Source organism: Pleurodeles waltl, chromosome 11 (assembly GCF_031143425.1).
Source record: "Pleurodeles waltl isolate 20211129_DDA chromosome 11, aPleWal1.hap1.20221129, whole genome shotgun sequence".
Taxonomy (NCBI): domain Eukaryota; kingdom Metazoa; phylum Chordata; class Amphibia; order Caudata; family Salamandridae; genus Pleurodeles; species Pleurodeles waltl.
In genome coordinates, this window is record NC_090450.1 from 414,274,435 (window position 1) to 414,291,253 (window position 16,819).

At 44.1% G+C, this 16,819-nt stretch overlaps 1 protein-coding gene across 1 annotated transcript in view; it reads left to right on the forward strand.

The window, feature by feature from the left end:
* Positions 1-16,819, forward strand: part of LIMS2 (LIM zinc finger domain containing 2) — a 360,835-nt gene that overhangs the window by 214,833 nt on the left and 129,183 nt on the right. The window contains exon 6 of the mRNA XM_069213748.1: positions 3,738-3,888. Coding sequence (XP_069069849.1) covers positions 3,738-3,888 — 151 coding nt within the window. The remainder of the gene's footprint in view (positions 1-3,737; positions 3,889-16,819) is intronic.

Genomic DNA, 16,819 nt, shown 5'->3' on the forward strand with positions numbered 1-16,819 from the left:
CGTGTTTAACATACACAGGTATATGTAACAGTTTTTGTGGTGGTTACTTCATCTGCAGATTCCTTACCAATTTCACACTCCTGCCCTTTCTGAAGGTAGGTCATAGACATTATAATAAGATGCTAAGTTATCTTATTGCACTGCATCTGTTGATTGCTGAGGTTCTTTTTTGTCTCCACCTTGAAAAATGTGGGTTAAAAAAACAGAGGAGAACTGACATAAGGGCACTAAATGGGCACTATATGGCTACAGTGACGTTACCACAACTCACCTTTTGGGGTCATGATAGAATCAGTACCCTTTACTGGTGCCGAAGAGCTTTACCATAAGTTTTGGATCCAGACTGACACCTGGGATATTCAGAGGTGAGGAGCTTGCAGGTAAATAGTTTTCACCAGAAAGATTGTTACCTAATGTAAATAACTTTTCATTACACACTGCTAAGGTTGTCTTCTTTTCCTCACATCTCCTGAACTCACATCAACAATTGCAAAGTATTTTTAAAGTAGTTCACACTTTCACCTCCCATGGAAACCGCAGTCTGACTAATAAACCTTTGTAGGAGCTTTGTGATTATTGTCCTTCTTTCTTTTTTAACAAGAATACAGACATCGGAAGATATTTGCGGAACCAGTTCTAACCTCCTGAAAACATACCCTGCACAATGGTAGCAATAATTCAGTATGATTTCTAGTGTCCAGCTAAGTGACTGAAGCTATCACCTCAAACGAGGCTCCCCTCTTGATCCTTGTCCAGTGGCCATTTTTAAAAATGTTTGTATTTAGATTTTCTAGTCTTAACTTGTAATCCATGTACATACCTTTCCATGGGGCTTCAGTACCTGACTTGTGTAAAAAGCGAGCCAACGCTACGCTTCAGAAGAAGGCACTTATGATTGTTCCCTTTTCCTGCCTGGGACATGCTCAACACTAGCTGCATAATTTGTAAAACCCTGAGCAACAAGAACCCACCTTACCTGGAAAAGCAAGCCAGCCACATCTAGAGGAAAGTGCCAGGCTAGGTCCCTGGATAATGCTAAACTGGAAAACAGAACACTGCAAGAAGGAAAATGCAGGAGGCAGGGCTTCTCCGTTCATGCTCCCTGGATCTGGAAAAACACCCCTCTCGGCATCAGATTAGCACCAACTCTCCTGGAATGCAGTCAAAAAGCTGAGAAACACCTCTTCAAGGTGCACAACCACTGACCTGACAGTCAACCCTTTATCTTCTCCAAGTTATTGTATCTTCCTTTGGTTCATTCACTCTGTTGAGTGTTTCGTTGCACTTGAGCTAGGTTTGTACACTACAAACAGCAACACATACCATTCTCATGGTCCATCTGGTAGGTCTTGATCTGACTAGCCCAGTTCTGAATTGCTTTAGATCTTTTCTCACAAGCCATTTCAAAGTGATCTCTCTGCTCTGCCCACTATTCGTTTTGAAGAAATGATGGCAGGATGCAGGGTTCCTTTAGTTTAGCCCTGGGCCCTGTTTATTTAATGTTCATGTCCAACCTTCAGTTGAAGTAATCAGAAAGTTTGGATTTCAGACATTCTTCTATACAGATGATACACAATTGTTGCTGATCCTTGAATGCCTTAAAGGCATTGAGATCCCACCACTTAAGGACGGCTTTCTTGGGATTCAGGTATGAACAGCTACTAACTTTCTGAGACTTAACTGTACCAAAAGTGAAATCCTTTTCATTGTCAGACATCCTTTGGAATGATCTATTAGCATGTGGCTCACATTTAAGGAGAGTTTACCCGTTCCAGCAAAGAGAGTAAAGAATCCTGGAATCTGGTTTGATGAGAGGCAGTCATTCAATGTTCAAATTTACAAGATATGGGCAACATGCTTTTTCAGCTTTGTCAGTCTCCGCAAAAAGATCTTGCCCATTCTTCTACTAGCCTCTCATGCAACGGTGGTTAGCTCCATGAATTCTTGGCCTTAATTATGCCAATGCTCTCTATTGCAGGCTTCCAGAGGGCCAGATCTACAAGTTCAATACCATACATAATATGACAGGCTGGTGACTGCTGCACAGAATTCTGTTTTCTGGTCTAGCAGCTCATTCAGTTTAAGGTCCTGGGCTTGGATTACAGTGGCTTTTATCAGAAGGGACTCAAGATTCTATCTCAACTCCTAAATGCATGCCTTCTCTAGGTCCCTTCTATCAGGTTCCCTCTCGAAGGTCACAATGACTGAATGCCAGAAAAAAATCAGTGGAGGTACAGCCTTTTGGTCCTGGGTCCTGAACTTTTGAACAAAATACCCATTGAACTGCAGCAGAGCCCAAACATTATCTTACTTGGCAAAAAGCCAAAAATGTTATGTTAATCCTGTGGTTTTTTGATGTTGGTTTTAGCCCTTTTTTTTCTTTTCGTTCCCATCTCTGTGTCCCTTTCCTAGTATAAGGACAACATTTGAGTGTACTCTGCGCTTTAGTAATACAGACATACACCCAAATGCACTGTGTCATCTCAGTTATTGTTTATTGTTTATTTCATCTTTACTTTTTCTAACTTGCTGTGACGAACCTGTGAGGGTTGGGATCCCTACTGCTAATAAACGTATTTTCTTTAGCAATAACAACTTTACATGAGCTGTATCATTTCCACTGATTTAACCCCCCTGGAACTGTTTCATCCCTAAGGCTTACTGACCAGGTGGAAATTGAGCATTTCTGCTATTAAGCACTACCCCCAAGGCATCCTTAAGTATTATTTTAATTTCTCACCGTAAGCGGGTAGAATATCCTGTGAAGGAGATGTTGTGCTAAAGAGAGAACTTTGTTTTATTTCATTAGCAGGACTTTGTAACAGTAAACAGAAAGTATCATTACTGACATTCTTGCAGTACTTGTTAGGCAGTGACAAAGTCAAACACTGTACTAAGCCCACTCATGGAAAGACTTCACTTTAGGATCCTTTGCTGTTTGACTGGTCCAGTCACAAGTATACGTCTTTCTCAATTTCTTGAGAGCATAGGTGACTGGGTAGCCAAAATAATCATACACGAGTCCAGTGCACCAAGCACATTATGCTTCATTTCTGTCTCCTTGATTTGGGTCGCACATTCCTGCTGTACTGTCATATCCTCCTAGCCAGAGTGTTAACACCCTTTTCTCCTATTACAATGAGGCCCTGGGAAATATCCTTGTGATTTCCTAAGACCAGAAATGAGATTTAAATTCCTCAGCTCAGCTTTGGTAAAGTGTGCAAGCCTTCAGAAGAGATTATAAAAATATTTGTGAGGCAAGTCTTCATTCTTTGACATTGTTAAACTCTAAATGAGGGACAAATCACCCTCCATCAGAAATCCTGAACAGGTGTAGAAGAGCAAGCAATTTATACAATTCAAACTTTACCTTTTGATTCCGGTGTATTACAAACCTACTCTAGCCTTCACTAGGAAATCTTTATACAGTTTGCTTGGCTAAGATAAGGCTTCAGAGGCTGACATTAATGTACTATACTGTGATACTTCTACAGAATGCTGATAAGAATGCAGAACATATATTAAGCAGTGTGGTGGTCCTGAAACGAAGCATCGAATTTGTGTCTTTCTGCCCAAATACAACATTGGTTTCAGATTGATACACAGCAGCTTTCCGCTATTACTTCACAGTGGTACTCTGGACTGTAGGTGCCAGCATAATTTGAAGTTTATACTAGGTGTGTTTTCTTTTTTGTCTTGTTTTTGGGTTTCATTTCATGATTTTGTTGTGTCTGCAGGAAAGAACTGACAGTGGAGGCCCGGGAGCTGAAGGGAGAGTTGTATTGTCTACCGTGCCATGACAAGATGGGAATCCCAATCTGTGGGGCATGCCGGAGACCCATTGAGGGGCGCGTGGTGAATGCACTGGGGAAGCAGTGGCATGTAGAGGTGAGGATAATACACCACATTTTGGTGCTAACTCCTAGTGAACTGACACCTTCAGACTAATTTGCAGTGTAACGGAAATCTTGAACAACAAAGAATTTGAAAATCCTGTAGTGCTTTGATGTTTGTCTTAGTCTTTCTTTTTATTTTCGTTCCCGTCTCTGTGTCCCTGCCCTAGTATAAGGACACCGTTTGAGTGTACACTGCACTCTAGTAATACATACATACACCCAAATGCACTGTGCCATCTCTGTTATTGTCTATTTACAGTACTCTGTTGGTTTCCAAACATGTTTGTAAGAAATTGGGTTATCAGTTGGTGGGATACCCACATTGGGTAATAACCATAGTCTTTGTCAGGGCAAACCCTCAAAGTCACTAAATTAAACTGAGCTCTACTTCCTGGTAGTTATGTCACAGAAAAGACAGGCTTAGTCTTAGAGCACTGTGTAAAATATTTATGCAGTACTAAAATAGTAATGAGGTTGAAGTGCAAAACAAGACAAAATTGTAAAACAATTAGAAAAACAGAGTAAAACGTAATAAACAAAATTACACAACAATTACAAAAATCTAATCAGCAGGAACTAGAGATATTAGTTTTTTTATTTGTAAGTAAAAAGAAAAGTGCCATGAAGCACAAAACCACTATGATAGTCAATGGTCGCAATAGAAGACAAACTAGGCAATATTTTACGCAGACCTTGATGGAAATACACCTACCAGGTTTGTCCTAGGCAGAAGATTTTACCTTCTGACTTTAAGTCCCAATCCACCACAGGGTACACTTAAAAAGTCCCAATAGGAGGCTCTTGGAGGCTTTCAAAGTGACTGTCAGAGACCACAGCAGAGTCCAGTCAAGGTCTAGTCCCTGCTGGTCAGTTTGGCAGTGACAGGAAATGGCCTCTTGATGCTTGTTGTATCCCTTTACCTTTAACATGATCTCAGCACTATGATCTTTAGAGTCCACTTCTTAATCATAGGTACAGGAGAGAGGTTCAGTCTTCAGGTTCAGTCCTCTTCTGTTCTTCCACAGGTCCAGAAGTGTTCTGAAATGGCTGTCTTGAGGTGCCACATTTATACCTGGCATGAGGTAAAAGGTGGGAACGATGGCTGGAGATCCCCTAACCAATGGGGTAAAGGTTTGCGAGGCTAATCTTACACACATTTGGCATTGTCAAGATGGTCTAAATCTTCAGACACACTAAACGTTGGTTCTGATGCCTGGGGGTGCATGTCCTTCTAACACTAAAATCCAGTTTTGGGCAGTCCACATAACACCAACAACCAGATTTGAGCTTTCATCAACCAAATAGTGGATACATACAAAGTTATTTGTTATTCTGTCTCTTTCCTTTGAAGTGTGTCCCAAATGTTATATGTAAACCCAGCAGACCTGTCAAAGAGGCTGTAACACTGTAATATAAAAGAGGGTCCTGATGTGACTAAAGCCTGACAGGGTGGCAGGACAATGGAAACACCCTGCCCAAGTCTCAGGTAACCCTTGCCTATGACAGGGGAGGCCTCTATGAAATGAACCCCAAGCATCATATGAAAAACCCAGCAGACCTTTCAAGCAGGATATGGCATTCAAGCAGGACTTGACACTTTAATGTCAAAGAGGATCCTCCCATCTTCCCCTCCACATTATATCAAGTTGAAATTGGCAGTCTCTGCCCAGTCAGGTCAGCCTATTGTTTGCCCCTGGAAGCATTTCAGACCTTACGACAGGGAAGCCATTAGCTGCCAGGTGACAGTTGGAAGGCACTGAAAGGCCTTAGAAGGTTTAGGCAGGCAAAAGTTAACTTTCCTAAAGTACCTGTTCTAAAATATTTATTAGAAATCTGATTTTACCACTGAATTGGGTTTAAAAGAAATATTTTGAAAAGTTCAAATATGAACTCTATAGCTGGTTCCTATGCGGAGTTAGCAAATATTAAACTTAGTATTGTACCTCAGTGCTTTCCTTTGGAACAGCTAAGCCTACGGCAGTAAAAATGACCTTTTGGATCTTTTCACTGTAAGGACATATTTAACATAACACCTTTGCACGCCCTACATTTAAATACACTACACTTGCTGTATTCTTATGGGCTTGTAAAGCTAACTTGGGGGTGAGTTATTCATTTTTAAAAGGAGGGTGTAGACCCGTCAAAAGGGATTGTTTTGACTGGTCAGATATGTAATTAAAGTCTGCACCACAGAGCTACACATGACAGGCCTGCAGTCATGTTTGTCCCATCACTGTAATGGGTAGCACAATATGTACTGTAGCACACTGGTGACATTTATCTTACAGGCCCTGGGTGCATTTCGGGCACCAAAGCCTAGGGACCTATAGGTAATTTAAATTGGTCACTTAGGTATGTACCAATTCCATCATGTTGAAAGGAGCATAAGCGTTTTACTAGTGTTTAACAGGGTAAAGTGTACATAGTTCTATAGCCAGCAAAAATTAGGGTTTAGCAAAAAAGGCCAAAAAAATTGAGGGGACCATGCAGAAAGGGAAACTTCCCAACAAAGTCCATCAATTTAATATTCTGCCATTAATATATGTTAATATGCTTCGTATGTAACACATGTACACATTAATACTGTGAGTCTAATCTGCTGATGAAAGGGAAACTCAGGGCATAGTCTTGAAGGTCCATCTAGACCAAAGGGTCCTAAGAGACCCCAGGGTGCAGAAGGACATGGGATTGTTACTTACAGACCAGCCTGTGTGACTGAACCAGACCTGGAACACAATATTGTCTGTACCTACTGCAAAACAATTACTGGCATGGTGGCATTTCCCCACCCACGAATTAAAGTCCTGAATCTGAAAAACGTCTTATGGATTCCTGAACATATAGACATCCCAGGGAATTCATGTATGCACCTTCTGTTTGTCTTGCTAGGTTTCATTACCAACTGTGCTCTAAATAATATTACATATGTTCGATGGCATCTGTCGCTGTAGATACACATGGTATGCATGAGCTCGCCATCTGGTGTTGGGTCGGAGTGTTACAAGTTGTTTTTCTTCGAAGAAGTGTTTTCGAGTCACGGGACCGAGTGACTCCTCCTTCTGTGCTCATTGCGCATGTGCGTCGACTCCATCTTCGATTGTTTTCTTTCCGCCATCGGGTTCGGACGTGTTCCTGTCGCTCCGGGTTTCGGAACGGAAAGATAGCTGAAAACGGAAGATTTTCGACGGTATCGTTGCGATCCGGTTCGAGATAGACACATACGACGACGCGTTTAACATCGAAGCGCTTCGGTACCCTTCGGGGTAGATTTCGGCACCCCGTCGGGGCCTAGTCGGCCCGACCGCGTGGAGAACAACGCCGATGGAACGGACCCCGTTTCGATTCTGCCCCGAATGCCACAACAAATATCCTTATACGGACCTACACTCGGTCTGTAACCTGTGCCTGTCACCCGAGCACAGCGAAGAATCCTGTGAGGCCTGTCGGGCGTTCCGGTCCCGAAAAACTCTGCGCGACCGTCGAGCGAGAAGACTGCAGATGGCGTCCACGCCAAAGGAGCGTCGACAGTTCGAGACAGAAGAGGAACAGGAGGAATCCTTTTCCATCCAGGATTCAGACTCCGACGAGCTAGACTCTACAAAAACTGTGAGTAAGACGTCGAGATCAGAACTTAAAAAAGGAAAGAAGGCCCAGGGGACGCCACTGCCAACCGGCCATGGCTCCACCCAAATTCTCGGTGACCAACAATCGGCACCGAAAAAGGCCCATTCAGTGTCGAGATCGTCCGACTTCGGTCGAGACACCGGCACGCAGCCTCCTCGGGACCGAGAGAGTGCTCAACAGAAGCATCGACACCGAGAGTTCGGTGTCGACACGGATCGACGCCGAGACAGTGGCGCCGAAGACCATAGAGGCCAAGAATTTTCGGCACAGAAAAAGAGGAAGGTTACCTCGGAGCCGAAAAAACAATTAACAGGGTTTTCGGAGCCGAAAAAAGCGACATCAGACCCTGTTTCAGGCTCCTATACTGAAGAGCATTCTATGTCTTCACAAATGACGAAACATAGATTTGAACAAGAACTGCAATCCACTGACGTGGATCACACGCAAAAGCGTATCTTTATTCAGCAGGGGACTGGGAAGATCAGTACCCTTCCACCTGTCAAACGAAAGAGAACGCTTCAGTTTACTCCTCAGCAACAAACAGCACAAAAGGTAACACCTCCTCCCTCGCCTCCACCTGTAACTCCGGCTTCGCCAACTTACACCCCGTCACATTCGCCAGCTCACACCGCCATGAGCCACGATGACCAAGGTCAGGATGCGTGGGACTTGTACGACGCACCAGTGTCTGATAACAGCCCAGACACATACCCAACTAGGCCATCACCACCGGAAGACAGCACAGCCTACTCACAAGTGGTGGCTAGAGCAGCACTATTCCATAATGTGGAACTACACTCGGAACAAGTAGAGGATGATTTTTTATTTAACACCCTCTCTTCAACCCACAGCTCCTACCAAAGCCTGCCGATGCTCCCAGGCATGCTACGCCATGCAAAGGACATTTTCAAGGAGCCAGTTAAAAGTAGGGCAGTGACGCCTAGGGTGGACAAAAAGTATAAGGCGCCTCCTACGGACCCTGTATTCATCACCTCTCAGCTGCCACCAGATTCTGTGGTGGTAGGGGCTGCCAGAAAACGGGCAAATTCACACACTTCTGGGGATGCACCTCCCCCAGAAAAAGAAAGCAGGAAGTTCGATGCAGCCGGGAAGAGGGTTGCTGTCCAAGCAGCAAACCAGTGGCGCATCGCAAATTCACAAGCGCTGCTAGCGCGATACGACAGAGCCCACTGGGATGAGATGCAGCATCTCATTGAACATCTCCCAAAAGATCTGCAAAAAAGAGCAAAACAGGTTGTTGAGGAGGGTCAAAACATTTCAAACAATCAAATACGCTCCTCCATGGATGCAGCAGACACGGCCGCAAGGACCATTAATACGTCGGTTACCATCCGTAGGCACGCATGGCTCAGAACGTCTGGATTCAAGCAGAAATTCAGCAGGCAGTGCTTAATATGCCAGTAAACGAAAAACTTCTGTTCGGTCCGGAGGTCGACACAGCCATAGAAAAGCTCAAGAAGGACACTGACACTGCCAAGGCCATGGGCGCACTCTACTCCCCGCAGAGCAGAGGATCTTATAACACCTTCCGCAAAACACCTTTTAGAGGAGGGTTTCGGGGTCAGGCCACACAAGCTAGCACCTCACAGTCTGCACCGCCCACCTACCAGGGACAGTACAGGGGAGGTTTTCGGGGCCAGTATAGAGGGGGGCAATTCCCTAGGAATAGAGGAAGATTTCAAAGCCCCAAAACCACTACCAACAAGCAGTGACTCACACGTCACTCACCCCTCCCACACAACACCAGTGGGGGGGAGGATACGTCAATATTACGAAGCATGGGACAAAATAACTACAGACACATGGGTCCTAGCAATTATCCAACATGGTTATTGCATAGAATTCCTGCAATTCCCTCCAGACATACCACCAAAATCACAAAATTTATCAAAATACCATTCACAGCTTCTAGAGATAGAAGTTCAAGCACTACTGCAAAAAAATGCAATAGAATTAGTACCAAGCACACAAATAAACACAGGAGTTTATTCACTGTACTTCTTGATACCAAAAAAGGACGAAACACTGAGACCAATTCTAGACCTCAGAGTAGTAAACACATTCATCAAATCAGACCACTTTCACATGGTCACACTACAAGAAGTGTTACCATTGCTCAAAAAACACAACTACATGACAACCCTAGACCTCAAAGACGCATATTTCCATATACCAATACATCAATCACACAGGAAATATCTAAGGTTTGTATTCAAAGGAATACATTACCAATTCAAAGTATTGCCATTTGGTTTAACAACCGCTCCAAGAGTATTCACAAAATGCCTAGCAGTAGTCGCTGCACACATCAGAAGGCAGCAAATACATGTGTTCCCGTATCTAGACGACTGGCTAATCAAAACCAGTTCGCTCACACAATGCTCAAACCACACAAATCAAGTCATACAAACCCTCTACAAACTAGGGTTCACCGTCAACTTTGCAAAATCAAACATTCTGCCAAGCAAAGTACAGCAATATCTAGGAGCCATAATAGACACGACAAAAGGAGTAGCAACGCCAACTCCACAAAGGATCCAAAATTTCAACAGAGTCATTCAACACATGTCTCCAAACCAAACAATACAAGCAAGAACAATACTACAGCTCCTAGGCATGATGTCCTCATGCATAGCCAATGTCCCAAACGCAAGACTGCACATGAGGCCCTTACTACAGTGCCTAGCCTCACAGTGGTCTCAAGCACAGGGTCACCTTCTAGATCTGGTGTTGCTAGACCGCCAAACTTACCTCTCGCTTCTATGGTGGAACAGTATAAATTTAAACATAGGGCGGCCTTTCCAAGACCCAGTGCCACAGTACGTAATAACAACAGATGCTTCCATGACAGGGTGGGGAGCACATCTCAATCAACACAACATAAGAGGACAATGGAACATGCATCAAACAAAACTGCATATAAATCATCTAGAATTATTAGCAGTTTTTCAAGCACTAAAAGCTTTCAACCAATCATAACCCACAAATACATCCTTGTCAAAACAGACAACATGACAACGATGTATTATCTAAACAAACAAGGAGGAACACATTCAACGCAGTTAAGCTTGTTAGCTCAAAAAATATGGAAGTGGGCAATCCACCATCAAATTGGTCTAATAGCACAGTTTATTCCGGGGATCCAGAATCAGCTGGCAGACAATCTCTCTCGAGATCACCAGCAAGTCCACAAATGGGAAATCCACCCACAGATTCTGAACACCTACTTCACACTCTGGGGAACACCACAAATAGACTTATTTGCAACAAAAGAGAACGCAAAATGCCAAAGCTTCGCGTCCAGATACCCACACAAGCAATCCCAAGGCAATGCCCTATGGATGAACTGGTCAGGAATATTTGCTTACGCTTTTCCTCCTCTCCCTCTCCTTCCTTACCTAGTAAACAAATTGAGTCAAAACAAACTCAAACTCATTTTAATAGCACCAACGTGGGCAAGACAACCCTGGTACACAACACTGCTAGATCTGTCTGTAGTACCACACATCAAACTGCCCAACAAACCAGATCTGTTAACGCAACACAACCAACAGATCAGACACCCGGACCCAGCATCGCTGAATCTAGCAATCTGGCTCCTGAAATCCTAGAATTCGGACACTTACAACTTAGCCAAGAGTGTATGGAAGTCATAAAGCAGGCCAGAAGGCCATCCACTAGACACTGCTACGCAAGTAAGTGGAAAAGATTTGTTTGGTACTGCCATCATAATCAGATACAACCACTAGACGCAACTCCAAAACATATAGTAAATTACTTGCTCCATTTACAAAAAGCAAAGCTAGCCTTCTCTTCTATTAAAATACACCTTGCAGCAATATCTGCATACCTGCAAACTACCTATTCAACTTCCTTGTATAGGATACCAGTTATCAAAGCATTCATAGAAGGGCTTAAAAGAATTATACCACCAAGAACACCACCTGTTCCTTCATGGAACCTAAACGTGGTTCTAACAAGACTCATGGGCCCACCTTTCGAACCCATGCACTCTTGCGGAATACAATTCCTAACCTGGAAAGTTGCCTTTCTCATCGCCATTACATCTCTAAGAAGAGTAAGTGAAATTCAAGCGTTCACAACACAAGAGCCTTTTATACAAATACATAGAAATAAGGTCGTCCTACGACCTAATCCAAATTTTTTACCAAAAGTTATTTCACCATTCCATCTAAATCAAACGGTAGAACTACCAGTTTTTTTCCCACAGCCAGATTCTGTGGCTGAAAGAGCACTACATACATTAGATGTCAAAAGAGCATTAATGTACTACATTGACAGAACAAAAAACATCAGAAAAACTAAGCAGCTATTTATTGCATTCCAAAAACCTCATGCAGGTAACCCAATATCAAAACAAGGTATAGCCAGATGGATAGTTAAATGCATCCAAATCTGCTACCTTAAAGCAAAAAGACAACTGCCCATTACTCCCAGGGCACATTCAACAAGGAAAAAAGGTGCTTCAATGGCCTTTTTAGGAAACATCCCAATGCAGGAAATATGTAAGGCAGCCACTTGGTCTACGCCTCACACATTCACCAAACACTACTGTATAGATGTGCTATCCGCACAACAAGCTACAGTAGGTCAAGCGGTATTAAGAACTCTATTTCAGACAACTTCTACTCCTACAGGCTAAACCACCGCTTATGGGGAACTAACTGCTTACTAGTCTATGCATACCATGTGTATCTACAGCGACAGATGCCATCGAACTGAAAATGTCACTTACCCAGTGTACATCTGTTCGTGGCATCAGTCGCTGAGATTCACATGGACCCACCCACCTCCCCGGAAGCCTGTAGCAGTTCAGAAGTTACCTTCAATTTTGTACATTTGTATATATATTATTTAATCCTTTAATAGGTACATACTTACATTTTTCATTGCGCGGGCACTATTACTATAGTACAACTCCTACCTCACCCTCTGCGGGGAAAACAATCGAAGATGGAGTCGACGCACATGCGCAATGAGCACAGAAGGAGGAGTCACTCGGTCCCGTGACTCGAAAACACTTCTTCGAAGAAAAACAACTTGTAACACTCCGACCCAACACCAGATGGCGAGCTCATGCATACCATGTGAATCTCAGCGACTGATGCCACGAACAGATGTACACTGGGTAAGTGACATTTTCATTATAAAACATATTTACATTTGTTTTTTGTAATACTTGAAAACGAAATTAAATACATGGTTTGCCAGAAATAACACATTATCCTACTTTCCTAAATGGTTTCTCACAAAATAATAGACTGCATTTGTGAGGCCACATATATCACTGGGTAGAAAGAGGCCAGAACCTATAACGTACCACGTATGGTTTGAGTAAAACAGTTCTACTTACATTTCCTCACTTTGGTAACACTGACTAGATCTAGGTAGTGTCCATAAAACCAAGTCTGAAAAGTAGATATTTAAGGGGCGTTTGCAAATGACTGAGTAAATATTGACCCAGCATAATTTCACCATCTGTAAGGTACTCATATGAGGTCTCGTGCAAATTCCAACATGGGGCAAACAGGAGCTTGCCCTTAAGTTGTGATTCAGTTAGCTCTCCCATAGGTGGTTGCCTTCCTGTTTATCGCCAGGTAAAATCTAGTACAAATAGTATGGACAAACTAGTGCACAAGTCTGAGTCCAGAGAGTCTGAGTTTGCACACACCTGAACAGGATAAATGACACTGTAATATTGACTTAACACCATTCCTAGGTCTGAAACTTGGAATGATGAATGGTGCGGTACTTGCACACCTGGAAATAATGCATCCGGCTATTCGGTATTCACTAAGCACTTAATAACAACCTCTAAAATAAATTCACAGGCAGTGGAATAAGAAGCAGTAGTTCATCATTGAATGCTGTTTCAACTATCCCATAGCAAGAATCAACTGAAACCAACAAACAACAACTCACGAGATGGCATTCTGGCATCTTCCTAAAGATATGTCTACCTAGAAAAGCAGTGAGCAATTGTTTCATTAAATTGTTTCATTCATGCGGCATTCTGGGATGTTTAGGAAGGGGTCACTTGTTTGCCTGCCCTGCAAAATGATTGTTTATAAGGTCTGTCCTTTTGTCAGCGAACGTCTGCAGAGGAAGTGCAAACCTCTGTCAAGGAGAAGGGCTAAACAGGCCTTATTTAGAGTTTGACGGGCTTTCGCTCGTCAAACTAGTGATTTGTCCTCCTCGTTTAAAGATCAGTGAAGCACCAGATTTCACGTGGTGGAAACTCAGCACCTCTGCAATCGTAAACTTTTTACCCCCAGATCCATCAGTCAGTGTGTGTCAGAATGCTCTACCTACTTAGCGCTGTGTTTCTGATGCACGTTTTTTTTGTTTGGCACACCAGTAAAAGCCTAGGGTCCCAAACAGGAAAGAATGCAAATGACCATACACACTGAGAGAACGCCCATTGCTTCAGGGCCAGCAGCTGTTTGCCGGTCCTGATGCGATGAACAGAAACAAACTTTCAGAGGCACTACTGTGATACGAGCTTTGCCTCGTGACACGTTGATTATCTTGATTACATTAGATTGGGTAGAAGTCCTGTGCTGCCACTGATAAAGAATGTTTGTTGCGCTCCTCATGGCTCATGAAGGGTTTTTCTTCATCTGTGATGCCTGCAAGATTAAAACCTAATGACATGGTGATATTAGACAAGGGTTAGAGTGATTACTTTAGGTGCAGCTTGTAATTGGGCAGATGTGTGCTCCTGCTAAGAAGTAATGTTTGTTACACTCCCATTGGCTCTTCAGGGGTTTTACTCACATATGGTGGCCGTTACGTTCAAAGGTTATGATGGGACGGCGTGCAGAAGGGGAAACTGTCAATAAAGTAGCAACACATCAGAAGGGTCCGAAATCGTCTTTCCTTCATGTTTATGCTATGTCTGACACTCTTTACATTACCTTTCTTTAATAATATATCCCCTTCTAATTTCGTAGAAGAGGATAATAGAAGAGGTTCTGCTGGCTGGCTGAAGAGTACGTGGTTCTCTGTCAGCTCGTTCCCTCTGGTGCTGCAGAAACTAATGTTCTTCTCTCCCAATGGGTATCTCAAAGACGCCTGTAACCTGCCCCCCTTGTCCCCATCCACCCCCGCCCACCACTGTTCATTGCTCTTTTGCCAAACCTCCCTCCTACTCCTTATAGTACCTGGCGGACTCCTGTTTCTCTTCCACTGCCCCCTGCTCCTCAGCTGGGCCACCATTTTCCACATGAGGACACCCAGCATACTCTCCTCATTCAGCCCCCTTAATTAATCATCTCCAGCTTTCCCCTGCTTTCCTTGAGCGTCTCTGCGAGTGTCTGTGTGAGTACAGGGTGCACGTGTGTTGTGCTCAGGTAAGCAGTGTACCTGTGTTAGTAGAGGTGAGAGATCTGTCTTTATGAAGCTGGGGTGGCCTCTGTGAGGGAAGTGTGAATGCTGTGCCTATGTGAGTGTAGGGGCGGAATCTGTATAATTATAGGATGAGATGTGCCTGTGTGAGTGCAGGATGGGTGAGCAGAATGCCTCTGTGAATGCAGGATGAGTGAGGAGCATACCTGCGCGAATGCAGGGTGCCTGAGCTGTGTGCCTTTTTGAGTGCAGGGTGGGCGAGCAATGTGCCTTTGTGAGCACAAAGTGAGCAGTGGGCAGGGTGAATGGTATGAGCACCGAATTTTATTGATGGGTTATTCATATTTCTCCCAAATTGTACTAAGAGGGGTTCTAAATATACTATAAATAGCAGGATTGACATGCGCCACCCCTTCCTTGACCCCCATACTAAACGGGAGGCTTTGGAGTCCACACCCATATGTATAATAATAATAATGCAAGAAGTATATTCCTGGTACGGAGAACAAATCCTCTTCCTGCATCTAGGAACCTAGCCAAACTGTTCGTAGCACGTGTGGCTCTATGTGCACATGCTCTGCATACTCCTACCTTCTAGAGTTGCCTTTTGTTTAAAGCCGTTTTCAATTCACAAGACCTATTGCAACCTGTTCGTACACACTGCACCATGACAAGGACTCCAGCTAGAGTGTTTTCATCCCCATCAGTTCTGGACGTTTGAGTGCCAGCTCTGGAACCGATGATACTTCTTTGCCAGGACTTTGGTGCCAGCTGCTGGCACTTCGACCCGGTTGATGAGGAAACAATTGCAAACTTCTTCGGTCTGGGCCCCAGAGACTTTCCTTCCCTCTGCCAACCATATTCAGCACACCCTGACCATAGAATTCTCAACGGATCGATACTAGGGACCTTTACTTGATGATCGACATCAGCAGCACTATCTGGGATTCAGGCTTGTACCTAGAGAATGACTGGGGTCTGTTCTGTTCTAATTGCACTATGAATTTCCCCTGTTTGTTTCAACACAGCATGTGTAACATGCTCATCTGCTGAGGACAGCAAAGCCATACCCACCCCCTACAAAGGCCTCAGTCGGAGCATGAAGAGGAGCAGCGTCATGCCACAGAGCCCACAGGTCCAAAGACCCGGACCACACCTATTGGCCGCATTGCACCACAGAAATCGGAGAATCAAGCCCAGAGGGTTCAGACTTGAAAGTGCATGCAGACTGACTGTGAGAACTGCCCCTTAGAGAGTTGGGGATCGAGCGCTGACCTGAGCCTCAAGAGGCATTAACCATCATGTCCAGCAGCTGAAATCACTTGACAAAATATTCACCCTCTCCTCCAAGAAAGCCATCGGCAAAGGATGCCAAGCTGCTCCAAATAACATCTCCACCTCAACCCGAGGCAATAACATGGGCATCAGAAGCAAAGGTGGCGCCGAAGCTGCTAGCCGTACCGACAGCAAGGTATGCACTGGAACAATGCGCAACTTCTGAGGTTAGATGATCAAGAGATCATGAAACAAATTCACCCTTCCACAAGGAACATTCTCATGTGCCACCTTCAAAGGAGCGCCAAAAAACTCCCATCTAGAGCCCGAAACAGGAGAATAACTATTTAGGTGCTTTCCTTCAAGGCTCCCCTCCTCCTTTTCCAAAGAGGGTTAGGGACAGAGACACAGATCCAACAGCACTATACCTTTCGCCCACTGGTCCTACTCCACACCTCCACTGCCACACCCTCAGACACCTCCGCACCCCACATCCCTGCAATCTTGCCTCAGTCAGTCCACACTGACTCCCACCAGGAAAAGCCATACCACCCTCGGACATGACTCAGACCTACATCGATATCCCTGAAGCACAACATTGTTAAAATGCACATAGGGCAGGAGAAGAATGACGT